General features: G+C 40.5%; 2 protein-coding genes across 5 annotated transcripts in view; one reads left to right on the top strand and one right to left on the bottom strand.

The window, feature by feature from the left end:
* Nucleotides 1-5: 5 nt before the first annotated feature.
* Nucleotides 6-27,657, bottom strand: LOC113037225 (adenylate cyclase type 8). Of its 3 annotated transcripts, XM_026194070.1 has the most exons (23): nt 27,488-27,657; nt 11,315-11,408; nt 11,115-11,237; nt 9,828-10,039; nt 7,997-8,725; nt 7,500-7,649; nt 7,249-7,379; nt 6,980-7,091; nt 6,769-6,896; nt 6,158-6,316; nt 5,665-5,899; nt 5,341-5,511; nt 5,149-5,249; nt 4,583-4,784; nt 3,999-4,091; nt 3,663-3,823; nt 3,297-3,378; nt 2,978-3,136; nt 2,026-2,172; nt 1,718-1,810; nt 1,479-1,593; nt 1,175-1,377; nt 6-715 (listed from the first exon to the last, which is right to left on the bottom strand). In XM_026194070.1, the coding sequence occupies exons 3-23, from the start codon at nt 11,164-11,166 to the stop codon at nt 500-502; spliced, it is 3,651 nt and encodes a 1,216-aa protein (XP_026049855.1). In that variant the 5' UTR covers nt 11,167-11,237; nt 11,315-11,408; nt 27,488-27,657; the 3' UTR covers nt 6-499. The 3 variants fall into 3 exon arrangements, with proteins under 3 accessions (XP_026049855.1, XP_026049854.1, XP_026049856.1); XM_026194069.1 differs by having other exon boundaries at nt 11,115-11,408; XM_026194071.1 differs by lacking the exons at nt 9,828-10,039; nt 11,115-11,237; nt 11,315-11,408; nt 27,488-27,657 and having other exon boundaries at nt 8,142-8,409.
* The window catches only part of LOC113037226 (protein EFR3 homolog B), a 30,437-nt gene continuing 18,750 nt past the window's right edge, over nt 16,291-27,977 (top strand). For both annotated transcript variants that reach the window (XM_026194074.1, XM_026194073.1), the window contains exons 1-2: nt 16,291-17,203; nt 25,860-25,936. In XM_026194074.1, the coding sequence (XP_026049859.1) occupies nt 17,119-17,203; nt 25,860-25,936 (162 nt within the window). In that variant the 5' untranslated portion in view covers nt 16,291-17,118. The remainder of the gene's footprint in view (nt 17,204-25,859; nt 25,937-27,977) is intronic.

Raw genomic sequence — 27,977 nt, 5'->3', positions numbered from 1 at the left:
ACCAGTCCATTTACCATTTCTTTCTTTCTTTCTTTTTTTTTTACAAAAAACCTTAAAATCAGTGCTTATAGTGTATAGATATGGCAATAATAGTAATGAAAAAGCACTTTGCACTGCTTACAACATACTTGTGAAATGTAAGAGGCCAGAACTTTGATTAAATAGCACAGTTAACTCCTAACCAACTAAAGTTCAGACCACATACCACTCGGTGTGTCATGCAAAGATGAACGTTTGGGTCCAGAAGTCAAGAAATATGAGCATGGATGATTTCCTATAAATTCCTCTTAACTTGTCCATTTTGCTTGAGATGCCAAAAAAGATGGGTATGATGCAGTATTGGAAGAAATAAGAATAAAGGCTTAAACAGGTTTGGGCTCCTGCCACGGGTAGCTCAGTATTTTGTCTGTGAAGCTAATTCAGTTATGGCAAAGCATTAAAGGAATATGGCTGCAGTGTGTCCTGGCCTACGTGCAGCCATTTGACCCTGACAGTCTCCTCAGCGCTGCAGTCTGGAGGGAGTCCGATTGAACCTCCTGTTGCCCTCTGTCATCTTCTCCTTGTGTCTGGCCTGGACGAGACTGAACACCACCTCTGCCAGCGTCATGCGTCCTCCTGTCTGCCCTGCCAGGCGGCCATCTGTCCCATCGTTGGCCATCTTACTGCGCATGGTCCTGATGAAATAGGTGCGGACTTTCCCCTGGTGCTCACTTACCTACAATGAAAAACATAGATTAAAAAGTGAAGATGTGTATATTGTCACAGTTAGGCTAAACACAGAGGTTATTCTACAAAATTTGTATGATAATGAAGACTTTCTGAACATAAATTTGCTGCTGGCAAGATGTTTTTATGCTTGCTGGATAACTGAGATGGTTTATCGAACAGAAACCTCTAGAGCAAGGATCCAGCCATAGCAACACATTATGAATCACCTTAAACTCTGAGGTTTTTGTATAAAATGTTTCTCCCACCCTTAAAAAATGCAACATAATAAAATCAAAGGAGATCAAATAATTCCCCCCCTTCTGGAAGTCAGAATAAAGTTCCTAATTCCGAAGATGTCATTCATTGATTTAAGAACCTTACCTTATAGACCACAATGCTGTGGCGTTTTAAAAATAAACAACACTTGTTTAAGCTTAACTACTCTTCATAGTCAGTCTCCACTCACCCCTTTGACAAATATTTCTCCACGCAGCTCCAGGACGAAGCCCCAATCTGTCAGGATCCTTCGGGTGGCTTCGGGTACTTGGATGCGTCCGCTCACACCTGTGCTGTCCATGCGGCTGGCTAAGTTCACTGTGGAGCCCCAGATATCGTACTGCGGTTTGGTGGCACCGATCACCCCAGCGACCACGGGCCCGTGAGCAATGCCTGCATGAGTCCAAACCCAGACAATAATTTCAGATATTTGCTACAACACTAGAAATCGTGCGTGTGTGCTTTTGTGGGGCTGTGGCAGGGCAGCTTCTTACCCACACGCAGCTGAAAGCGTTGAGTAGAGTTCCTAATAATCTCTTTCAAGGTCTCCTGCATCGCCAATGCAAACAAAACCAGCTCGCTCAGGTGGTTCCATTCATCCATTGATTTCTGGAGGAGACAAAGATAAACATACAGTTTCATGCAAGGAGATAATATCATAACAAGTACCACAAATCAAAGCAAAGCTAATAAGACAAAAGGAAATAAGACCACATACAGAAAAATCTCCCACCTGTTTATCTGGAGCTAAACCTGATGCCGCCATGTAGCAGCTCCCAATTGTCTTAATCTTCTCCACATGGTGAAAATACGGCTCCTCAAACAGCTTGTTAGAAGATAAGATTAAATTACACATCAAGTTTAGCAGCTGACTTATGCAATTAGAGGCTATCCTATTTATCAAAGCAGGACTTGTGTCAACCCACAGCCTGGATTGAACTACACTGTCTCTGTTTTATTTTAACCGATAAATAATTGGACCAAAAGGGATAATCCATAAATAAACCACTGTCATATGATCATTTTGAGTCCAACACTCACCTCATCAAAGCCGGCAATTATCTCATTGAGTAGGCGGAGGCATTCCACTCCTTCATGCTTGAACTCTTTCTCCTCGAAGTACTCATCGAACCCAGCGATGGAGGCAAACATGACGCCCACTTCATCATAGGATTGGGAGTAAAGATCCTAAAAGAAGAGTCATGATGGGTGATTTCTTCAAAATCCTCTTTGTTTGAGTCAGGTAAGGTACTGTGCAAAAGTCTTGAGCCGCCCAACGTTATAAAACCACATCATTTGTTCCAATTTGTTTAGTTGAATTGATGAAAAATGCAAAGTATAACACAGTTTGACAGTCATAAAATAGTATTTTTGCACCAAGAGCGCATGCATGTGCATGATGTGTCTTAAAACTGGACAAGTGGACGACAAAAGAAGAAACAGGACCTGAGAGATGCACCTGGCCCTCAGTTGATCCATCTACTGTTCACTGAAGCCTGATCAAAAATGGTGTCAGTGGAAGGGTGGCTGTCAAGAAGCCATTAATAAGTAAGGGAAACAGGGAGGAAAGTAACTGAATATCCATGGCAACGAGTCTTATAAAGTGGTGAATCCAAATGTGAAATTATGTTAAAATCACCGTCGCTATGTACTGAGGAGGTAAAGCGGTATAACATTGAGTGTCTACAGCCATGTGTAAAACATGGTGGAGGTTCTGTCATGGTTTGGGGCTGCATATCACCCAGTGGGGTTGGAGATCTTTTAAAAAATGATCGGATTATAAATAAAGGAAAGTGCCAGATTTTAAAAAGTACTACATAACGTTAATTTTAATTGTACAATTTCAATATAAGTTAAACCGTAGACAGAGGTTGCTATTCATTGGTCCAATCAGTATTTTCAAAGCACTGATGGTTACTCAGACTGATTCTGCTGTGGACCAGACTATGAGTCAAAAGAAGTGAGGCTAAAGGTTTTGGGGTGTTTCAGCTACCTCGTCATGCTTGCTCCGGTCCAAGAAATGTTGAGCTACATGAACTGGTAGGATGTTGTATAGCAAACACTCATTGTGTTCCCGCAACTCCCTCATGTCTGCCACCTCCTGCTGGGCCTGCAGACGCCACAGGAAGTCCAGTCTGGCAGTAGCCTCCCACTGGATAGAAAAGATACAGCGAGATAGAACATCATCTACCTGCAACACAGTCCTGTGTGACAGAAAACAGTTTTAGTTTCAATAACACAGACCAGAAAGTGTTGCTATAGTGACAGGATCATCTATAAGTTCAATCTGGGAAAATGAAGTGTATGAGCACCTGACGTCCATTATAGAAGACGGCAACAATAAACATGGCCATGAGAAGGAAGGAAATTCCATTTCTTCTGACATAGTGAGACCTGTAACAAAGTATATTAGGAAAATCGATACACTCTGTGGGCAAAAATATACCTACACATTACACTTAAAGGAGATGCTCAGCTTTGGAACACATGGCATGAAGCTCCCAGTGCACAGTTTTTGTGCTGATGTTAATGTAGGATGAGGTTGGCTCAATTAACTGGTGTGGCCCAAAACTTTTGATCATAAATTGTGTATAGAGGCGAATATTTAAATATAGCACTGTGTAGTAAAACTACAGCAGCTGTGCAGTTTGTATGCTGCTCGCTGCTCATACACTGACCTGTGCAGCGTATCGTGGCGCGTGAGTGAGACAAAGGCGAGGTGGCTGAGGTAGGAGTAGACAGCCACTGCTAGCAGCAGCGTTGCCAGCTTCAGCAGAGAGTTCAGACGCAGAAAAACCGCACACGTCACCATGGCAATCACCCCGCTCAACACAAAAATCTAAAGGGAACAAATTGGGAAAGATGAAACAAGCAGTAATAACCTCATTTTACTGAAACCCAATGTGATTTATTGTTAGTATTTTTAATACAAGACAGACATTTGGATAAATCAACAGGAAATCACATAAAATCTCTATAATAATTGTCCCAAATTTAAACTACTGTTTGCTTGCCTCAGGGTAAGAGCAGACAGTGAGTGGACGTGAGCCTGTGCCAGTCTTCTCAGTTATGTCAGCCTCTCCTGTGTTCATGAGGATGCACCACACCTGCAAACAGCACAAAATGTTCCAACCTGATTCTGCATCATAGAGCATAACAAATATAAACCGGTAGACAAACTTTCTTAAAACTGGTGATTTAAAACCTTTAATGAGGTTTTGCTTAATTTTGTGCTTTTTTCTAATAAAAAGAAGGTTTACTAAATAATTTTATCACTGCAAAAGAACCCCTTTACCTTCTTATATCTAAATGGGCTTTTTACATCACACGAAAGACCCCTGTGCTTACTTCATTTTTTACCTTCTTGCACTCCTCTGTCCTGTTTGCATGCCAAGTGTGCTATAAATATCAGCAGGGAAGTGCAACTTTCCTCTTTTTGCATATGCATTTCAGAGAGGATTATGCAAATTAATGTGCATTTGGTTTACAAGGGTCAGTTACCAGGTGCAATACTGCAGACATACAAAGGAAAAAGTCGTGTTGAAGAACATGGCAGTTTATGTAAATTACTCTTCTCTTGTGTTATTCAGACTCTCACCATGTCAGTAGAGGCCAACCCAAAGTTGATGAAGATCGCTATGAGAGTAAACAGGTTACGGGCACTGTTGTTTTCATGAATCCAGCAACAGAAGTGCTGCAGTGATGAAGGAGTCCACTTGAACTCTTCGGCAAGGGCAACAAGTAGCAGCAGCACGTGGGCAAGCAGAAAGACTGAAAACTGGAGGACAGCAGGGAACAGTCTACGATTGGGGAGGGAAGAGGGGGTTAAGAAGAAGAAGAAAGTGAGTGAAGTCATGAATGTTAATAATATTAATACAGTGTAGAACAGAAAAAAACAAGTTCAGGTGTCCAGTGTGACTGCACGGGTCAGTGCATTCTTTTAAATACCAGCAGGTGGCACCAAAGTAAAGAAAAACAAAAACTTAAGCACAGTAGCAATAAAGTCTGGTCAAAACACTACAGGGAGCTCTTTTTATAATACTGGTTATACCGATGTGGAATTGATATTTATTTAAAATGCTATAAGCTGGATTTAGGTACAAAATGACTTAATGGAATCATAATAAGTGGAATTAACAGTTGTAACATATTGGAGTTTCCTACCTGGGGGCAGGGATGAGGGCCTGGGCAGCCATGAGAAACAGAAGCAGGATGAAGGAGCAGACCAGATTGGAGTTGAACATTTCATCTCTCATCTGGGAGAACTGGATGGGCCAAAAGCGAGAAAAATAAATGTCACTTTTAGCTGCGTCTTTAAAAAACAGTTTGCATCTCTATCTTTTCTTCACAGTCTACCTTGTCCTCGATGTTTGTGTCCTTGAAGACAAGGGTCAGTGGTGTGATGTGCTCTCTGTGCATACGCTCACTACTTCGAAGCTCGATGGCATGCTTGATGCGTTTGTTAATCTCTCTCGAGTTGGACTGCCAAAGGGTGGGCATTGAGCCATTTGTAAAAGCAGCTAGAATCTAAAAGAAAAGAATAGAAATGACTGATTAGGTGAGTACAGGTGAGTCTCAGATGTGCCGAGCTCTTCAGATTCTTCAATTCAAATTCGTCACCACCTGACCAAAGGCACCAAATTCAGCACCTTCCTTTCTGTTTGGTATTTGCGCACTTACGCTGTTCATGTCAACGACAGTCTTAAAAGGTATGTCCGGACTCCAGGTTTGAATTGGTTTTTGAACTTTGGGGGGCTTGATGTGGTTAACTTTGTCTCTGTCCTGCTGAGGGCAGATGAGGAAGGTGTCAATATTGTATTTTCGTAGGAAAGCATTCCTATCACGACCATGGCCCTCTTCTGTCTTGTAAGTGCCTTCTAGACAATCGAGAGTTGCCCTTGAGATGTGGATGCGTCTGTTTCAGGGAGAAAGAAAAATTCATGCAGAAAGAAATTAAAAAATATTGTGGATGATGTAAGACAAGAGGTCATCATTAATGCATCACCAGATGAAAATATATACCCCCTCCAAATGTACCTATTACGAAATTAAATAGCACGTTTTTTATTCTTTTCTTAAATATTATCTTACAGAAAGCCTGGAAACCTGTCAGGCACATCTTTGTCAGGTAACATACTTGACAGGAGTTTCTCTAATGGTTGCTGGTGCTCACCCAGGTATGCCCCCCGCTTCCAGCATGTTGGCGATGCCCACGTCCCAGGACCAGACATCAAAGTGCCATTTCTGCAGACCCAATACCCCACAGAGGACAGAGCCCGAGTGGATGCCGATCCTCATGTCCATGTCGAAGTTCAGCTGCTTCTGTACATACCTGGTGATTTTGTGAGGTAAAGTGATCGTGTCTTACAAACAAAAATAGGATCTTACACTCTCATATGGATACCTATAGACCCATAAGAAGGTGGACCCTTTTTCAAGGTTGACGCAGAAGCATTGTGTTACACAATGTATTGATACACACCTGAATGCTGCACACCAGCAAACTGCCCAGACCTCTGCTTTTACTTAGGTGCTCACAGTTGTTGATCATCAATTAATCAAGTGCACTTAATTAGCAGGATCTGGATGCTACTTACCTGCTTAATTCATGTGGAAGCAGCAAAGGAGTACTTAAAATTTTCACACAGTGCTTCTGCATTTCAGCTTTGTTTTGTGTTAATCTTTTGTTACTTAGCTGAGGTTATATTTACATAATTTTAAAACCACGTGATTTTGGTTTTTTTTAATTAACTTGTGTTTGTGTCTTTAAATATGATGACTGACCGTATAGTGTTGATCATAGCCAGACCCATCTCAACACAATAACGGGCATGGGCACGCTGGGGCTCGGGAACCCCTGACACACAGTAGTAACAGTCTCCCAGTATCTTTATCCGCAAGCAGTGGTGTTCCTGTGATAAAAGAAGAAGAAGAAGGACATTAGAAGCTGGAAGATGTTTTACATCAACCAAAAAGGGCTCGCTCAGGCCCTCACCTCTGCCAGTCGGTCAAAACGTCCAAAGAGCTCATTGAGGGTTCGAACCAGATCCTGGGCTGACAGGTTCATAGACAACAAAGTGAAACCCTTGATGTCTGCAAAAAGGATGCTACAAGAAGGAGAGAAGGACTAAACACTTACTATTGGCATTAGGTTGGCCTGCAACTTGATAATCAGAGTGAAACCCACTTGGCTTATAAATCTTACGAGTCAAGGTTACAAGGTTACAAATTTAACTACTAATATACTAACTCATGCATGTATACCTGACATCTTTGTACTGGTGGATATAGATCTTGTGAAACTCTTGAGGGTTTAGATCATCTTCCATAGCACTCATGTCAGCAATCATCTCCAAGGCAACAAAGCGAGGCAGGATCGACAAAACTAGGCGGTCCTGTGAAGAAGTGTAACAATGTGAGAGTCATGGAAGTGAGTTAATGCAACCAAAGCTTTCATCATAACACAGATAATTCTCTGGCTTTAAATTTCAGGACAGCTCCCATCTTCATTGTACCTGTCTTTGATTCTCTTGCTCTAATTTGAGGCGTCCTTCAATGCAACGACGGGTCTCCAGAAAAACCTGGCGCTGAGCGTGGTCTGTCAGGTAGTGGATGAACAAGCCAGCTGTGTTCATCCCCAGGTACAGCAGGCCTTTGGCAACCACCTGCATCGAAAGAGTGTGAATACTACATTAATTCATGGAAAAAAAGCTTTAAAAAAAGTTTGAAGGGGAAATTGGGGAAAGAGTATTGGACTGAAGCTTGGGGGGAGGGTTTCTAATTCCTTATTATTTGTTGATTAATATGTCAATAGAGACCCATGAGCTTTCAACAAGTACAATGAAATAGTTTTTTTCTCAAATTTTGTAGATTTGTGCCTAACACTGCTGTAAAGTCTAAGAAATCAAACTTTCCATAAGCCTTAACAGTGTATCACTGATTTATCGGCATGATACACATTTAAAAAATGTAACAGTAGGAAAAGAAATTCAAAGGGGACTTTTTTTTTCACCTTTCTCAGAAGCAAAGCATCAGTGTAGCAGCATACTATCTCTACCAGAATGTGCAGCATTGAGGACAGGGTGCCCGCACATATGGCCCACAGCAGAGGTAATGGCAGCAGTGTGTATGTTGCGAACAAAGTGAACAAAAGGTACCACGATGGGTCTTTTTCTAGTCCGTACACCAGACCCCCCAGCACCTGTGTGGTCTGTGACAACCAGCTGGCGAGGCCGGCGTAGTGAAGCCACTGTGGGGACACGGAGTCTTTGTGGGTTAACACTATGACGCACAGAACTGTTGCTAACACCATGAACATGCCCGTCAGGCAGCCACGCAAAGTGTCTGTGGAAGCTTCCGGCGCCAATGCCAGGTACAGAACCAACATGTGCAGCTTGGCCACCACGTCTATCACATTGGTGATGGCCAGAGAATTACGTCTTTGGGTGGAAGAGTGCTGCTGGTAGAGTTTCTCCAGGTCGTGGGACTTGAAGGTGTGCAATAGCGTGGGTATGTAGACACCACAGACAGTTCGACCCCAGTGGACGAAGAAGTCAGCGTCGCTGGAGTAGTCGTTAAAAGCACCCCTGGTGCTGGTGGAATCGCGAACCAAGGGATGGACTCTGAACGTGGAAGAACGGCGCTTTGTTACCCCACGTGAGGCTTTGCTGCGGATTTGCCTGTTGATCTCCTCTATGTAGGTATCTGTCACAAAGATTTTGCGTGCTGGTTCAACACCCAACTGTCAAAGGATAAAAACAGGATCCTTCATTCAAAAAAGTTACAAGGCTATTATATCTTATTTGGCAAATCAGGGTAGACAAGATTCAGCATGCAAAAATAACAATTACACTTACATGGATAGTCTAAAAACAGCCACATTCACACACAAAGAGGATTAATTAGTCAGCAGCCACTTTTACTGGCCTTTAAAACCGAGGTCACTGGCATCAGGCCAATGCCAAGGTAAAGGCAGCGCTCACTTATTTAGCCAAGTCAACAAATCCTTTTGAAGCAGGAGGAACATTAATTCATCGTTGCATATCTTTCTAATACTCTTTTACTTTTACCCCTATTATGATGTAGAAATAATAATAAAACAGCAGTGCTGCTTCATGCCTTTGGGCCGCTGGTTACTAAAGTATCTGTCTGTGAAATTAAGAGGCACAGGGTTGAGACACTCCTTTCAAACCATGCACAGGTTAAAAAAAAAACAAGGCCTAAAAGGCAAAGCAAGGTTGAGTCTGAAAGCAAGGAAGCTGAATCATCCCCCACCTGGCAGCAGGACCCCGAGGTGCTTCAGCAAACAAAAAAGGCAAAAAATGCTAAAAACCTAAATCCAATCGTTTCTGAGTAGGTGTACAAAGCTGCTACACACCTGTCTCTTTTCACTTGTAACTTTCTTTATTTTGCTTTCGTCTCTTATTTGCCACATGGGGATAGAATGAGTCTGTGTGCTACCGGTTACCTTTATGGATGCTGAATGTTGAGACTTGCTTCTAGAAGGATCTTGTGAGGCTTGCTTTATTATCACATGTCTATTGTAAATGTGAATCATTTTTGAAATATAAATGCCAAAACCATTTCAACACACATTAGATATGCATAATGGTAAGAGCGCATTAGATTGTAATGGTAAGAGTAATAGCTTTATTTTGAAAAGAATCAAAAATTTCATGTGTGCTTGATAGCCATTAGTGAGGTACACTTTTGAATGCAGTATAAAAAGTGCGTCATAAGGCCAGAGCTCCACACAGACAGACACAGCCTCTTCCAGTACACAATACTAGTGTGCACAAAAAAAAAAATCAGAACACATTTACAACAATCTAAAACTCAATCACCTGGGTACTGAGATCCTGCTGCATAATGATGTGTTTTACTGCGTGCTGCCACAGCATCTTTTTCCGCCGCAGGCCAGGGGACATGGTGGGGGTTACACAGGGCAGCTCACGCAGCTCCATGGGGGAGACCTGCGTTGTGTTAGCGAAGGTCACCATGGTGGCGACCTCAGCTGACCTCAGCTGTTGGTATTGGATCAGGAGCAGGTAGGAGCCTGGAACGTGAAGGGAAAAGGGGAGTCAGTAAGGACCAGATTTGGTGTTATTGCTTAAAAAAACATTAGAGTTCATCAGTAAGTTTTATAATAATAATAATAATTACAACTTTATTTATATCACAGATTTGGAAGCTGTTTTGACAGACAAGTCAAAGTAGAATACTAAATTCAAAGAGATAACTGGACATTATGGCCAGTAATTAACATGTAAAGTAAACCCACTTTAATTCATTTCAACTTTCATCTTTCATCTACCTAATTTTGCCTAATATGAATTTGTCTTACAGAAATATTTCATTATGAATGACCTGCAGTGTGAGTATTTGTTTGAATAAATGAGGAAAAGGGAATTTGATTGATAGACTTTTATAAAGAGGAACTTTGGGTGGCTTTCTGTACCAAAGCCACTGATGCATCTACTATCATAAAATGCTAAATATAAAGGATTTTTGCAGTTTGATGCATCTGAATACCCCGCGTGAAGGATTTAATAATCAAAGGTCTTTATGCACTATATAAATTGAGTAACAAATCTGTCTGAGTTCCTTATTCTTTTAGATAAAATTTGTTATGCTGCACACATTCAACCATGCCAGAAAGGGCCACCTGGTCGGCTCCACGTGTTTACGCAGTGTGTGCCAGAAGAAAGGCAGCTTTCCAACGAATTATCTGGCCAGATTTAGAGCTGAGCTGGTTAATGCTCAGAGTTAAACTCCTCCAGGTCCTTCTGGCTCTGGATGCTGTTGTCCCACCCACTCACAGTCTACTGCCACCGGGCTGATTCTCACCAAGATCATGTATCTGCACAGAACAGACTGGATATGCTAAAACACATCATATTAGATGAGTAATTAGGTATAGTATTAAGTGTGCATCTTTATTTGTTTTTGAACATTACAAACATTACAGTTTCTCGGATGTAGAAGAATCCCTTTGTCATTCCTCTTTCAGCAGTTTCAGCTGTCCCAAGCGGACAATAAGCTCCCCGTAACCTACAATGTGTCAAAGGACCCCCCCCCCCCCCCCCCCCCAAAAAAAAAGAAGCAAAAGGATTGTAAACCACACAACTGACCTGTAACGTTTCCCGTATAGTGCATCCACTGACAATACCTAGTTTCTGCCATTGTATACGTGAATCCAGCTCATCATAATCCATTTTTGTTGATTTCATCGGCTTTGATATTTAAGACACAACCTATAAAAGGAAAACTGAAACTTGAAGCAGCCCTCGTTGCAATGCCGTATCCAACACTGATGCGGACAGCGACATACAGGCCTGGCGAGACTCCTGGAGTCGTTCTTTCAGGACTGCAGGTCACCATCTGGACTGTTTTGAAATGATGTCAAGAACTGCCACAAAGCAGAGCTGCAGGAGTGAAGAGTGCAAAGAGGATTAATTAGTCAGCGGCCACTCTCACTGGCCTGTAAAACCGAGGTCACTGGCACCAGGATAACACCAAGGTAAAGGCAGTGTGCTCTCATTTGGTCAAGTCAACAAATCTTATTGAAGCAGGGGAAACATTAATGCATTGATACATAGCACTTTAATACACTCTTTGTTTTACTTCTGGTAATGTGCAAAAAAATAAAAAATAAAACAGCAGTGCTGCCTCATGCCTTTGGGCTTCTGGTTACTAAACTACCTGTCTGTGAAATTACAGACACGGGGGTGACAAATTCCTTTCATACAGTGCACAGGCAAAAACAATGCCTAAAAGGCAAAGCGAGGTTGAATGTGAGAGCAAGGAAACTGAATCATCTCCCACCTGGCAGCAGGAGCCCAAGGTGCTTCAGCAAACAAAAGGCAACGAAGCTGCCTTTGCTAAACATTTTAAAATCCAAGTGTTTCTGAGTAGGTGTACAAAGTCACTCCACATCTGTCTAAATACAAATTTCAAGGCTCTTCTTTATTTTTAACATTTTATTTGTAAGGTCCAGATTTTCATAACAAAACACAAACATACAAATTTCATGTTATTATCTTATGAATTACCAAAGTTACCCATTTGAACTTAAAGAACAAGTTCTAGCTTTTAATACAAAATCATCAAATACTGTTTCCCACGATAACACAAATTCTGCTTGCTATGTGTGTGTCTGTGTGAAGAGAAGTCATTTCCACATTTAATGCCGAAGCTCAGTGTTGGAAATACAGAGCTCTCCAGTTACCGTTTGTCTTCTAACCCTGAATTACTGACAATGCTTCTATATAAATACAATATTTCTTACAAACACTCCATCTGGTAAGACTTCAGTCAGCAAATCTTCTGTTGTTTTTCTTTCTTATGAAGTAAATTGTTAAATTATATTCTGATGGATGAACACATTGCTCCAAGAGCAATACCAACATAATATTTTGCTTGGATTTCTTATATATTATCATACAGTATATGAGGTTGGTTATTGTTACACAATAGAAAGACTTGTTTTTTCACAATTCAATTCAGTTTTATTTATATAGCACCAATTCACAGCAACAGTTGCCTCAAGGTGCTTTATATTGTAAAACCTATAATATTAGAAAGAAAAAAGAAACAATTACACAACCACCTATGAAAAAGCATTTGGCAACAGAGGGAAGGAAAAACACCTTCAGCAGAGTCAGCATTATGCCAAAAAGTGATCAACTGTCATAAGCTAATTTCCGGTATTTCTGAAAAATTGCCTGTATTTAAACTGTTGTAAATACTTGTTAGCTTATAAGTTGTCAAACATATGTCAAATGTATCTCTTATGAATAATATCGAGACATTTTGAGTCAGAAAGAACATCCCTATCGCAAATTAGAAGCTGCAAACAGTTTTTGGCAAAGTCAGTTGTAAATATCCTTTATTTACTTGGCTAAAAAGACATTAAACATGTGTTTTTTAAGAGAGAGATGCCCAAGAGGGCAGAAGAAACTGCAACATATACAACACAAAAGGACCGGATTGATTATAATGTCGATACAATAATGCAGAGTCGTATGGATATGGATGTATTTATTGCTTTTAACAGGTTTCATGGTAACATCCACACAAACTGTACAGGGTAATACTGAGTGTGCAATAGGTTAAAGAAGCAAAGAAAAGCACGAGATCTGCGATGATTGAATCCGTTACTGGGCTGATGTCTCCAGCTGGCTTATGGTCATTATTGTTGTAAGCTGGTTAAAGTTTTTCAGACTTGCTTTGCTAATTGTTTCCAGGCAACATGCAAACCCCCTAAGACTGATGTAATGAGTCTCCATCTGTCCCACTGTGACGCTGTAGCTCAGACCTTTCTTGCTGATTACGGTACAACTAAAAATAGCTGCCAGGTCTAAGGCAATTAGTACTGCTTTAACTGCTTCCTTATCAACAAAGCTCTCTGACACTTGAAATAAGGCACCTTTAAGTATGTTTACTCCTCAAATGGCACAACAAACAACAAGGGGGAAGGAGTAAAGTAAAGATGAGTGCAGATCACCTTGTAATGACCCAGCTTTTGATATTCTGTATATACAAATGTCTGTGATTGTTAATCTACTTTACCTGACAGTCTGTGGTTTTCTTTTGTGACTCTGATTGAATTGAACTGTAAACTTGTTTACACCTAACTAGGAGTTAGTCCACTATGGGCAAAACCTCAGAATATAATTAGCATTACGACTAACATTTCTGGCTACACACTAATGAGATAACTAAAGCCATACCAGCAACAGAACAGACCTAACAGCCTGACTGTGCCAAGGATCGCGCATATGTTGTACACTGAGCTATTTCTGTCCGTTGAAGTGTAGCTCTGACACGTGTGTGAAGTTCTGGCAGTTGTACAAACCTCTTTAACGTAAGGAAGTGTACAGGTCAGCAGGGGTCAAAGCATTACAGAGAGTACTCTAAAGTAGCATTTCACTGACATTTTACAATTTTCATCAACCACAGAAATCTGTTGAGAACGTAGCCTGCTTCTCAGAGTACTGTTTGTCTCCAACTAAGACGCCTCATATCCAGAAACTGAGGCATCATCATCCCAAGCCCTTAACTCAAGTCCTTCTATGGTGGTGAAAAGTTCAAATGTTTTAGTATTTTATTAGATATTTTATTTCTCAGCAGGCTGAGACCTATCCTTCACCCAATAGGCCTGGCTGCATTAGACTAATGTGATAACTATGTTGCTCTACTCTTGCATCAAAATACACTAATTACTATCAGTTACAAGTACTTACTGAAACGGCAACTTCATGAACCCATTTCGTTTTGGCATCAGGATAAGTATACCTACTGCTCACTCACAAACAGCAGCTTGAAAACAAACAGATGTTTAGCAATACTTTGAGAAGGCGGCCCCTTTTCTCAATGGATCTCCCCACCCCCAAAGATTGAGGGCCCATATGGCATAGCGAACCCAATTCCTTATTACAAGTACCTGAATGTTTCACCTATAAGGTGAAAACAGTTGTCATCAGCAGGCAGCATAGGACCTCAGCACACACACTGCTTCAGGTAAGCCACCAGTAATTGCATCGATTTCCCATGCTGTTTACAGAGGCTTCCATGCTCAGACCTCAAGGCTCGCTTCAAAAGCTGTACAAGCACCTAATCAAACTGTTTGGACTCACAACCTGCACTATGGCCATATCTTGCCGAGCATTTGAATAATTAAATGTAATTAAATTCATTTAAATGTTATTCAAAACTAACACCACATAAAACACTGATGGCACAGTAGGGCTAAAAGATCCCGAGGAGTGAATGGCAGCACCAAGTTTTGACAAGGTGCCAGATAAAGTAATGTGTTAAATGTTCACTTCCTAATATTTTTCATGCAATGTTAATCTTAAAGTGAAAGAGTGATTATGGACGATAACAAGCTTTAAAATGTCTAAAAAAATGATCTTGACTCAGTGCTTCCACCAACTGGTAGAATGAAAGACTATTGGAAAGCAGGATGCCCCATCCGCAGCTGGAAAATGCATCAAACACATAGCATCCACATTTCATTTCTTTAAAAGATTTTTCTATGTAAACGGAAAAAAGGTAAGATTAGGGAGCCTTTATCAGTCCCACTGTTTGTAAATTGACAGAAATTTACAAGGGAATTGCACAAGAAATAAGAAAGGTAGTGTATCATCCAGTGGAGTCCAGCACTGAATAGAAAACCGTTTGAGGAGTTGATTTAAACACTGTATGGCGTTTGAATTTGTATTCAGATGATTTGTATTGGCATCTTCTCTGGAAACAAAAAGCCAATATTTGTCATGTATAATGACTACCAGTGTCCTCTTGACTTTTATAATCTTACCAGCTGCTTTGCAACATCAGTAACATCCACTAGACTAAATTAAATTAGGTTATTAGATTAAGTAACTTTACGCCTAGTACTGTATTTTTTTTCTGTACTCCAATAAATCTGTATTATTTCTTATTATGTTTTCAGAATCTTACCCAATAAAGCTTTGTTTAAATTTATGTTTTTCCCTCTCAGTATTTATCCAGTGATTCAAAGACAGGGGCAGGTCCTGTGTGAATTGTACATGTTCTAACATGACTAAAGGCTCAATCGAGTGGTGGGCTGTCACCATATTTACGGCTAGCCAGGAGCAACTGCTCTGCTAGCCGTCTGGCTAAGTAAATGATGTCCCGGCGTAGCTAAACTTTAGTTAAGTTGTCCACCGTTACCTGTCCGCATGCCTCATACTTTTGGGATTTAACTGTTTTTTAATTCATGGTAAGCAAAAAATGTTTTCCGACATTAATAAATAACGGGGGGCTATAGATATAGTTAGCCACGTTAACGTTAGCATACTTCGCTAGGAGCTATGCCTACATTTGAATCGTAGGAGTTAGGCTTGTTACACCTAGTAGAGACAAGTTTGTGTCTAAACTTAAAAGAAATCAAGGAAATGTACTGGAGTGCTGTAGAAGAAAATGGTTGTTGAATGGGAATGCTAACGTGTTATTATTTAACCGGTAACTCTTGATTTCGCATTTCTGTCCAGATGCTGGAGGATAATTTCACCATATTCTTGTCACTGGCTAGGAAAACGATGAAGGAAAATGATCGGTTCGGATATACTCGGTGTTAGCAGTATATATTAGTGCTTCCGCTAATTTGGGCATTCCAACTTCAGCAGGCCGAAGACAATCCAGCAGCTTTCCTGATTTTCGAAGCAGTGGTGGAGACTCAGCTCAGGACTTAAGTACCACCCATCTGCCCTTCTCTTGGATCCTGGAAAAGCAACGCCTCCTTGTGACTGATATTCAGCATGTCAGGTGCGTTAACGGCAAGCTATTTTACACCTGCTCCATCACTGCCTAGAGTAATAAATCATGTCCTCCACATGAAGTTGAACCAAAAAAGGAGCCCAAAATGCATACACCAATAAACATACACTCCACGATGAACCACTGCTATCAGATAGAAGGAAAGTTTTTGTTATAGAAGCTTCCCATTGTTGTTTCTCGGCTGGATGATCTATCTGGTCCTGCAGCCAAGTGTGTGAACTTGCACCAAAAATCCCCTGCAGACCTTTTGCCTGTGCTGGCATCCTTAGCTGACATCCATGGCTGCATTCCTTGAATCTCAAGCCCACTCACTGAATGGCTATCCCACAGTGCCCCTTTTGCCCTGCTTCTCTCCACCCTACTCTTTCTTTCTCCCTCTCTTGCCCAGCGAGCAGTCCCGGCTGGATAGTGGGGTCCATTGTGTCAGTGAGATGTTTATTAATGAGAGGGATGCACACGGAGCAGAGCTGCTATAGAAGGACTAATCACTAATCTCTTCGTTAATGCGGACAACCTGTGTATGCAGTGGCATACATTACAAGGAAGCTGTGTGACAAGGACATACAAGTTGGTGTTCAGTGGGGTGTCTTGGTGAAGTTTAGTTGTATTTTAAAGTTTTTGGAGAAGTTTTGTTTCTAGGTTTGAGTGTTTGTGTTGGGATGGAAGTTTAGCTTTTATGTGTAGGTGCAGAAACCAAGTTCTGTTAAACAAGAAACCAAGTTTTGTTTATATTATATACGTTTGGATTTAGGAAGAAAGGTTTTTGTATCTATGAAAGGAGTAGTGTTTGTCTGAGTGTGTGTGTGTGTGTGTGTGTGTCCGTTGCCTACCATGCCTTTGCCTCCGCCTGATGTCCCGGCCACTCAGAGGCTGGCACTGGACTGTCGTACCCTTCTGGACCATCGCGTTGGCAAGGGTAAGTGACAACATCACCTCCCCTGTGGTCTTTGGGACCCTGCTTAGTGTCACTGAATAGCTGGTTTTTACCATACTTCCCAAATTCACATTACTTAAAAATAAGTCATTGTGAAAATGGAAACTATTATTTGGGGTCTGCCTCTCTCAAAGTTGCTTGAGATTGTTCACAGTTAATAATACAAGGTGCTGCTAAACAGTGTTGCCCAGTTACCAAGGCAGATTTTATTTATTACTACAATCAATTTATTGCCAACCTCAATTAATTGTACAACTGCTGATTTCATTGGCAATCAATAGGCAATCAATAATGCACTTTTGGGAATTGCAGAACTGAGCTTGATTGATGGATCTTTGCATTCTAAAACCCTGTGAGCTGCTACTATTTCACATAAGAGAGAAACACCTAACATGTTGTTATTTTAGATGTTTAGTTCATTATAAGATCGTCTTAGAAGACTGAAAACTGTGAACCAGAGAGACTGAGCACTTAATACATAATAAGTGTGCATTTGAGTTTTTATGAGTGCACTGCAGTATTGTGAGGTTTCTGATCAAACCGCTGCAAATTTGTGCATTAGAACAAATGTGATGATCGTATCTCTTTTTAATGGCTTTGTGGTAATAGTTATAAAAAGATAGGATTCATTTGAAAGTTCTGCTTTTGTGGCGCATTCATGTTGCTCTGGTGATGAGCTTTGCCATTCGTGAGATGGAAGCAAGCGCTGTTGCATAGAGCAGGGCGATATGACCAAAAATATTTATCACGACATACATTTGAAAATTTGCGATAACGATATAACTGACGATATAATTGACACTAGACAAATTACTTTACAACTCCACAACTTTATTAGTGCAAAAAAACCCCATCTATGTATTTTCACATAAACAAGCAGCTGTTTTTTATGTGCATTAAAGTTATATAAAAAATGTAACAGTGCAAATGCAAATTCCTCGCTGACAGTTTAATCAAAAGGCATTTCCAATGGAAATTGGCCGACATATCCTCAGCATAACCATGTATAATATCCACAAAACATTAAAAAGAGGTTATACACACACAATACGGTAATATTATGTTAAAGCACCGTACACATCACTGCACGAGGCTCCTGCCTACGATAGCTGTAATGCTCCGACAATCCATCAAGCGGTGCAGGTTCGTAGCTTAGCAAAGTCATACTAAAACATTTGACAGATTTTCGAGCACCGTGTAACACATAAAATTGTTTTGAGGTCAGTAAACACAACCAGAATTCATACATAAGGCACACGGGATTATAAGGGGCACTGCTGATTTTCAGAAAAGGATTGATTTTAAGTGTGGCGTAGTTTCCAAAAAACACGGTAATAACGACGGCCCGCTAGCATGCTCTGCCAAAAATAGTGCTTTGGTGTGTATTTGACGGATGAAAGCTAAACCAGTTCCACACCACTGAAGTTGCAGCATTTTTACAAACCAATTCTGGTTCATCCGTTTCATTCAACGATCTGCTTTCGCCCTTCTCATTCTCTGTCGCCGCCGTGCTTTTTCCGCCATGTGCGTATGAAAACAAAGGCATTGCGCATGCGTGTTTTACCCATATTCAATATTTCATTTTCTCACCGTTGCCCAGCATGTATTACCATAAATGGTATGATATGGCCCAGCCCTACTGTTGAATTTATCTGCTGTTTTTTTTTTTTTAGAAAATGAAACCTGGAAGAGAAAACGTAAACTGTCACTTCATTAAAAGGAATGGTTATTTGCTTTTGTTTATGCAAATATCAGTACACATGGTTATGTAATCGCACATTTCCTACTGTAAGGAAGTGTGGCAGAAGGTTGCATAAGTGCAGAAGGAAAAGCTGAATTTAAGTAAAGCAGAAAAGAGGGGAAGATTAATGATGAGAGGAGGGCAAGAGTGATGCTGGCAGGGGGTGGAGAGAGGGAGACGAGAGGGTTGTGTGGGAAGGAGGTATTCTCCCTTTTCATCTTTGTGGTGCACATTTCGCTCTTATTCTGTCAGTCCTTGCCTTTTTTTCCCTCTGTAATTGAAAGGTAGATTATAAGTGAGTTTGGTGTGCTTGTATGCACGCTTGCATGTCAAAATCTGCACTGCCCCCGTTAAGAAGGAGCACTGTTGCAGAAGAATGGGAAAATCCAAGGTCATCACGGCATGCTTTCCTCTGACGTTGCCTCTCAGCCCCTTTTTGTGCGCAAGTGTGTGAATGACTGTGTGTGTGCCTGCATGGCAAGGAGACTGTGCGTGTGTAACTCATAGCAGCGAGCCAGCCTCTGCACCAATCACGGTGCACATTCATATGCCTTTTAGCTCCAAGCACACGTGCAGGCATTTATCCCAGGCTGAGCGGTGCGTGTGTTTGTGTGCATTTTCAGTGCCTCTAGGCACAGCAGTGTGTCTGCATGAGGAACTGAAGCTGCATTAAGAAAACATAAACGGCCGTAGTGAGCGACTTCCACATCACGACTAATGTACGGTAAGGTTAACAATCCTTTTTCCATTGCGTATTGGTCTGTGCATTCTGGGCTGTGTAAACATGTGAGTAATATCAGGCATCCGCCGTTTAGCCTGTTTTCCTACATTCTACAAAGATGTTTCCTTCTCGGCTTTCTTGCGATAAAAAGCAGTTCTGACTAGAGTGTAGCAGCTCCTGAAAGCGCCTTATGAGAACTTGGACACTTAAAAGGATACTCACTGTTACATTACAGTAATAGATTACTCGGGGACTCTGCTTTGAAGATGTTTATGTTTGGTAATAGACACTTATTTACTCCTAACTATCACTGATAATGTTTCTTTCTGTTATAGTTGGTGTTAACAGGGTGTGTTCTCTGTCAGTGTATTAAGTATTTGCTAACTCTGGTTAACTTTGGGTGTTTGCGTTATAACCTTGTGTTCATATATGTATGATTCTTCAGTATTTTAGATACTATGTGTTAAATTATGTTTCTTTAAAAACAGAAAAGCTCTGGTAAGTTCATTTTTAGATTTGATGAAATCCCCCAGATGGTTTTTGACATTTATTTTGGCTCTGATGTTACTGAGGCATGTTGATATATGGTTAATTGATTAGTGTTAATTAAAAATGTAGCCAGCTTTGCTTTGAATTGCAGACTGTTGATGGAGTAAGGTTTTGGTTTGGAGTGGATTTTTAACACAGGCGCTTCAAACTGAAGGCTGTACAGTGTGCTCAGCTTATAGTGTCTGTGCAGGTTTAAGGGATTCATAGTGTGTTGGACCAGGCTTGTGTTATATAGATTTGTTGGCAGCGGGGTCTGGCCATCAGTGTGTTGGTCGGATTACACCAGCCATGTTTGCTTCCACCCACACTGATCGAATGTGTGCTGTGAATCTGGCTCTTGGCTTAATTGGCTGAAAAACTGATGTATATGATGTTTTCCTTATGAAATTCCATATTTTCCAGTACCTCAAACATACCTAAGCGATATGGTGGGCAGGTATGGTGGAGTGTTATGGTTATATATAAGCAGGACATTTGAGTAGTTTTTATGTCATCCCCAAATATTTTTATTCCCTGTCACACTTCCCAAAAGGCTGTCACCCTCTTCTCTATGATATGTACTCTGCTCCTCTCCTCATCTGCTGTACAGTATTCCCAAACTCAGTGACAGCGTCTGTGCATACTGGTTAGCTGTTGAAATGGGCTTGCTCATTATTTGTTATTTGCTTACGCGCTCCTCGTTTCTCGTTTGCTCTCCGTATTGCCAGATTCTGCTGTGTGCTTGCATTTCTTTGTGTGAGTACAACGTTTGAAGATGTTTGCTGATGTAAAAATAGCAGGACTTTGTCTCTCTCCCCCCTCCCTCTTATGTAATGACACCCCTGAAGGGCAGCTTGCTTTGTAACCCTCATGAGAAGTGATGTGTTTCTTGGGGAAGTATGTATATTTACAGCAAGGTCACTGTATGCCTGTGTGTCAGCGTTGGCCTTCAAAACCACCGCTTTGCATGACCCTAGGTGAAGGTGAGGTCTGAATGTGCACCTGCAGTTCTGTTTCCCAAGTATACGCACACCTCCATACACACAGGCAGATATTAAGTGTGTTAAATATTGTTGTTGCTGGGTGTCAGGACTGTATTTATTCTCTCTTATCCGCCATGTGACTTCAGGCACAACAGAGCAGATTTGGGACAGCAGGTGCAGATGACACTGCAAGATGCGTAAAGCGTCATGCACCACCTTGTGCATTCACATGTATGTTTTTGTAGCATCCTTTGAGATAATTTCTGTTATTTATTTATTTTTTTATTTAGCACTAGTGTCTACAGCTGATATGTGGGAACCCACAGTGCAGTTATTAACACCTCATGGTGTTTGTGTAAGTGGGTGGAGGATTTTTTCCTTTTTTCTGTTTTTTTTTTTTTTTTTTTTCTCAAAAATTGTTATTATCATGCAAAAACATGTCTTCTGTAGCTATGTATTTTTGCTTGCCTTTATTTTTCTTACTTCCACGTGCAGTTTTGTCCTCCCTTCTCTCCATTTCTCTCTCACCCTAATGTGGAAATGTTAAGCTGATATCCTGGGGGAAATGGAGAGTGTAATCTGTTAATGTACCGGCCCATTGTTAGGAGGATAAAAATAGATTGTGATTGGCTGGCTTCTTCCTGTGGCGATTTGAAGGATGGTGACCCCCCACCCTTACATGTGTGTATATATCCACTCATAACTTCATGCTGGAAGATTGTGTAGCTTAACATCCAATTAGTAGCGATAGATGTTCACCTTGTCGTTGTATTAGTGTTAGAGCTACAAGTGATTTATTGTTCCTGTGTTTCAAGCTCGTCAGTGTGTTGCTCACAGTGTTTGCTGTGTAGGTTTTATTCCTTATTTGAGTCTGTGTGGAGGAGCTCGGTGTCCAGCCCATAAATGTGTTGTCACCTTGCAGCACAGCGTGGGTGGATGTCGTGAGACCCCCTGCTTTGTGCTTTTCACCACTGTCGACCAAATCATTGTGCACCCACTTTGTTTTGCCTTCTAAGTTTTTTTTCTCCCTAACTAACCCATCATTAGCAGAAGCACAAAACAGCCCTCATTCCTTATAACAGAAACTGAACACAACTTTGAAACATCACAGGAATTTCTGTGCCAGCAAATCAGCTGGAGAAATTTCCTCAGAGAAGCGGCATTGCAGTACACACATTACAATTAGAGTGCAAGCAGAATATGTAAATGTTTTAAATGGCGGTAGTTTAATTTTATGTTATAAAGACCTGTGGGTGTAATCGGCCTCTTTGAGCCACTTTCATCAAGTTTGTTGAGTTGTAGAAACAAATATGCTGTTTGGTGTCAGTCAGTTGATCTAACACTGAAGTAAAGAGAACTGGTTACAATTTTTTAAAAAGGAGGGAAAAGGCAGGATATATCCAAATGCTGCACCACAGGTGTGTGAAATAAAATGCCAATATATTACATAATTTAGTTTATTTAGAAATGACTTTCCCCAAAAAATTTTATGTGCAGCTGACAGAGAGGACAGGACAGATTTGTCCTGGACAGAGCAGATGCAATAAGTAGCACTAATCTGTGACTCATTCAGCACATCTCATTTCACCTCCCCCATCACACTCCCATCTCTGTATATGTCTTTCTCTCATTCTCCTGCCCATTCTCTGTCTGTCCGGTACCCTTTCTTCTGGAGACTAGGGACCCACTGTATTTTTTTTTATTAATTCAGTGTTGACTCCTACACTCATGCCCTGAGCCAATACAGCAAGGATGTGAACAGGAGGTGGATGGAGTTTAGGTGGGTGCAGGAAGGGAGGGAGAGTTGCAGAGGCCTCATTAGTGTTTGAAGTGATAGAGGAAAGAGAAGAAGTGCTACGAGTAGACTCACACTTTCCTGAGATGAGCACATGGATGACAACTCCTACCGAGTTCAACACAACTTAGAGAGCAGACATGAGTCTTGAAAAACGCGCTTTTAGTACTCAAAGTGATAACTTTATTAAAAGGTCTATTAGGGACATCTTATCTGTTCTTGCAGCTGCCTTGCCAGGCGTGGGTCACTGATAATGTAGCAGAAGGCTACTAAATGTTGATACACAGCCTTGTTGCTCGGTCTAAATGACGATCTCTATAGCAGCAGTGCTCAGAAGTCTAAATAGTCTCAACACTCATTTTCTTTCTTTCTTTCTTTCTTTCTTTTTTTTTTAATACTGGGAATTAATATAAAATGTTAAATGTGTTTGTTTTCAAAAGTTGGTTGGCCAAAAATGCAAGATAAGACAAAGTGTGTGAAAATATTTTGTTTTTAATTTTTCTGTTGTTATACTATGTGACTTTGATATGTTTGTGCTTTGAGAAAAAAAAACCCCTCATGCATGCACATCTCTTGGGAATAAATCATTTTCCACCCAAAGCTTTGGTTTTGTCTTGAGAAGGGACTCAGCGTTAGGGATAGCATCAGTGACTCAGGTGCATTGGCTGATGTTTGTTTCCTTGATTTTTACAGTTTGATTGTGCCAATTAAGTTCTAGATTGGATAGTCCTGTTTCTTTGGGAGTACAGGTGTCTCACATTTCAGGCTTGAAAAGTGTCCATTTATAATTAACTTTGGTAATGCATGACCTCTTCTCACACATATTTGACTTCCAACAACGTCTTGTGATGGGAAGTTTTTCAAGCAGCAACACATGTCCCAATGAAGATGATTGCTTACACAATTAGGTATAATTTCCTGTCATGATTGTACTAACAAAGACACTAGGGATGAGGGAAAGAATTGATGCAACATGGTATTGCGATATCTTGTGTGGTTATATCGTGGGTGTTACACACTCATGGTTTGATATCAGTGTTTGATATTTACCAAGTAATATTTTAATACGTTATTATACAGATATGACTCGCTATGAACAAATATTGAAGAGTGCATAAAATCTTTACATTTCCCGTCTTTGTCTTAATAGATACGTTGCTAACACCAAGGCATGGTGATTATAATCACTTATATTTATTTAACAAGGGGAAATGTTGTCACGTCCAAATAAATAGGCTTTTCTTATTTATTGGATTTCACAAAGTATTTTGCAAGTCATATTTGTCAGTTCTGGCATAGCGTGAGCAGTGTTGTTGATGGTGTTGTTTGAAGAACAGAAAATAGCTTTTTTGGTAGTAGTTTAAAAAAAAATGTATTACCTTGGTGTTGAGTTGGGAGATGGTCTATAAATGGAATGGAAGCCATTATTGCAAAGGTGTAGCAAATAGACCGCTAATAATGTTGTCTGTGTGCTCAGAATGTTTTTTTTACTGCCATTTCATGAGACGTTGCTCAGTCTGTGTAACAGCAGCAACAATAATGATTAATAAACCACTTTTTAATTTAAGTTAAGAAAAGGGAAGAAGATGACGTTGGGAGAAAGGAAGGGCAGATGAAAATCTTTCTTAGTGCACTGATTTTCTTTTCTTTTAATAAACGTTAAATACCTCCTGTCTCTATTTGTGTCAGAGAACCATTCATTACTTGCCTGCAATGCTGACTGCATTATGACCTACTTTTTTCGTCTAGCTTTATGACTCTAAAACTCACACGGTGAGTTTAAAGGAAGTAAGATGGGGGGAAAAATGCACGTATGCTTCAAAGGTGAAAGCGTAATTTGGGAATTTTGGAGGGTGTCCCTTTTTCATTTTCACAGGGTCTCCCTTATGACTCATCACTGCTGAATTCCCTCAACCAATCATGTCAGCTCTCTGCCTCTCTGCCTGGCTTGCTTTCTCCTCAGTGCAAAGTCAGAAAAAAATCACTGTTCACAGTTCGTACTTTGTGCTGCATCATTCTCTTTAAGGCTGTCTTGACTGAGAGAAAGCGAGGTGTGTGTGTGTGTGCGTGTGTGTGCCTGTTTCATCTCAGTGGCATTGCTGTCACTGTAATTGTCTGGTGACCACATTCCTTCCATATGTTGGTGTCCTGAAGTGTCTTTCCACAGAATCGCCTTGATTTGACATGTGTTTTGTGACATAAAGTTTCGGTTTGATAAATCTTTTTAACGCTAAAAACAAAAGTTTGAGTGATTATGTCATACCCGTACCGCATGAAGTAGGCGTATTGTGTGTATAGGAATTTCTTTAAAAGCTGACATGAAGTCACCTTCTACTGTACACATTTTTTTTTATTTGTCTCAGGCTATATGTATTTGTAAGTTCATGCGTTTATATTTATGTATGCTGCTAAATTAATGATATTACGGCCTGACTATTGTCAGTTGACAAATATGAACAAATCCATTTTGTCCATTTTCCTGGCTGCAGTTGTGTTTTTTTTTTTTTTCTTGCCGACAGGTCAGTATGACTTCTGTTAAAGTTAATGTTTATTTTCTGTAACTTATTTTTCTCCAGCTTTCAACCATTACTTCTGTTGTGAGAGCAATAATGTGAAGTCATTAGTTGCTGAACTGGAATGACTTTTTTATTGCCCATTTGTTGCAGTGTTCATTGAATCGGTACCGAAATGTGGCTGATTTGAGACTACCTCATTACTTTGGCTGACAGAGTGCAGACTAATACTACTACCAGAAAAAGAAAAGAGGAAAAAGACCTGATTTATTGTATTTCTATCAGTCACGCTGCACAAGCCTAATTGAGCACTTCTCTCTTGTTTTTGTTTTTCCTCTCCATTTTCTCCTTCCTCAGGGGTTTGTGGCTGTTGCGGGGCACTCAGGCCTCGGTACAAGAGACTGGTAGACAACATCTTCCCAGAAGATCCAGAGGTGAGAAGTGACTCTTTCTGTTTTTTTATTAATACCTCATGTTGTCAAAGTCAAATACCATTCGTCTACATAGTGTAGAGTTACATATAGAAATCATTTAGTGCTTTCGTATCTGTGGATAAAAAATAACTGGGGTCATTGTACGTTAAGGATAAAAATTGAGCTTTGCCAGGTTTAGCTGGTAGGATCCATCTGTGGTCGCTTTGCTTGCAAATATAAATAGTTATGGCAATTTATATTTAGGAGGATTTATATTGAGCTACATAACTGCCTTCTTCAAAGCTCATCTTTCCTACCATTTTTCTGATTTACTGAGATCTGATGCAGATGACTCATAAAGGGAATTAATCTGGGCTGAGACGAAGAAGCTGATTTGCTCTTCATTACTGCCTCAATGCTGCTGCAGTAACCCACTTTACCTTTTAGATCTATGGTCTGCAGTACAGCGGCATAGTTATACTTAACTCTTTTTCCCCCCCCTGCTTTTTGTCTCTGTGCACCTGCTTATTGTGCTCCAAAATGAAACCTGCAGTGGCTGAGTCTGTAACTAATGGTGCTCCAGCAGATTAGGCATAATTAAGGAGTCTGATAATGTTGACTCGAAATTGTGTCACATTGTGTGAGCATGTGAATGTGTGTATATATGCATTTATTGAAATACTTGATGGTAAAGAAGTTAAATATAGCAATGTATTCTTAGGTTTGTATGTATTTGTTTTCTTTTTTACTTGTCTTTGCTAAAAAATAAATTTGGAAAAGAATTGAGGTCCTATTTAATTTGTAAATGTGCAGTGGCTGGGTAGTGAAACTGGAAAATTCTGAAATGTAGCGACCAAAAAAAGCTACTAATTTCACTGGTGCTTTTTCTGTCTTCTCTTAAAAATTGTGTTGATGGTTTGGATGAGAAGCCATGTTTGTAGGTAAACTTAACAGTCAAACTGGTTATTGCTCATTAAACTAATTTCAAGAAGATGGTAGTTGGTAGCGCATTCTTCGTACGCAGGTATGACAGCAGATGTGCTCTCTTAGATTGAATTCAGATATATAAAAACAATGACTGCATCCTGTTTTTGTGCATGCTGTGACATTACCACTTAGGCACTTACATTAAAAGGGGCATTGTTATTGTTCATCCTGCTAAAATGTGTCCCTTGGTTAGAGACACATCCCCAGCTAACATGAGTGAGTTGTTTTGAACATATTGTGATGTGCTATTTTTTTGTGCGTGTAAATGGCAAATTATATGCATAACTTATAACAATAAAAGGAACAATTATGTACAGGATGCTTGGGTTGTATAAGTAGTTCCACTGGTGCTCATGTCTTCATCACAAGATTTATCATTTTACAGAGAGTTACCCATTTTCATTTATACAGTGTCTATGAAAGTAACTTTTTTTTTTCTGTTAATGTGGGTACAATATTGAGAAAAACAAATTACACCTTCTTCCAGTTCTAAGGTTTTATGTATCAAGACAATAAAAATCATGTTGTCTTAAGTTGTGGAAATTTGCTAACACAAAGCAAAGAAAGAAAGACACCAGCAATTACCTTGGAGAAGTAATGAGAATGAAGCCATTTGCCAACAGTTGGAACTTCATCATTGTACAGGAAGAAAGATTATTCGCAAGTGGAAAGCTTTCAGGGTGGTTTCCAAACTTCTCAGCAGTGGATATCGTATCATCTCAAAGTCAGACTGTCAGACACCCCTCCTGCAACCCCCCCCCCCCCCCCCCCCCCCCGCCATCTCAGACTCTAGCAAATTTAAACGTTAAAGTTCATGACAGTACAATTAGTAAAAGGTTGAACAAGTATGGCTTGTTTGGCAGGGTTACCAGGAAAACGCTTGGTAACCCTCTCTAAAAAGGACATGACAGAACAGCTTATGTTTGCGGAACTGAATCTGAACAAACCATGCGACTTCTGGGACATGACCTTTGGACAGATAAGACCAAAATCAAGCTCAAACACCTCATACCAACTATCAAGTGCAGTGGTGGAGGGGTGAAGATTTTGGCTTGTTTTGCGGCCAAAGGACCTC

This window comes from Astatotilapia calliptera, chromosome 15, assembly GCF_900246225.1.
Source record: "Astatotilapia calliptera chromosome 15, fAstCal1.2, whole genome shotgun sequence".
NCBI lineage: Eukaryota > Metazoa > Chordata > Actinopteri > Cichliformes > Cichlidae > Astatotilapia > Astatotilapia calliptera.
The sequence above is the reverse complement of the archived record's forward strand: the minus strand, read 5'-3'. Positions and strand labels throughout refer to the sequence as shown.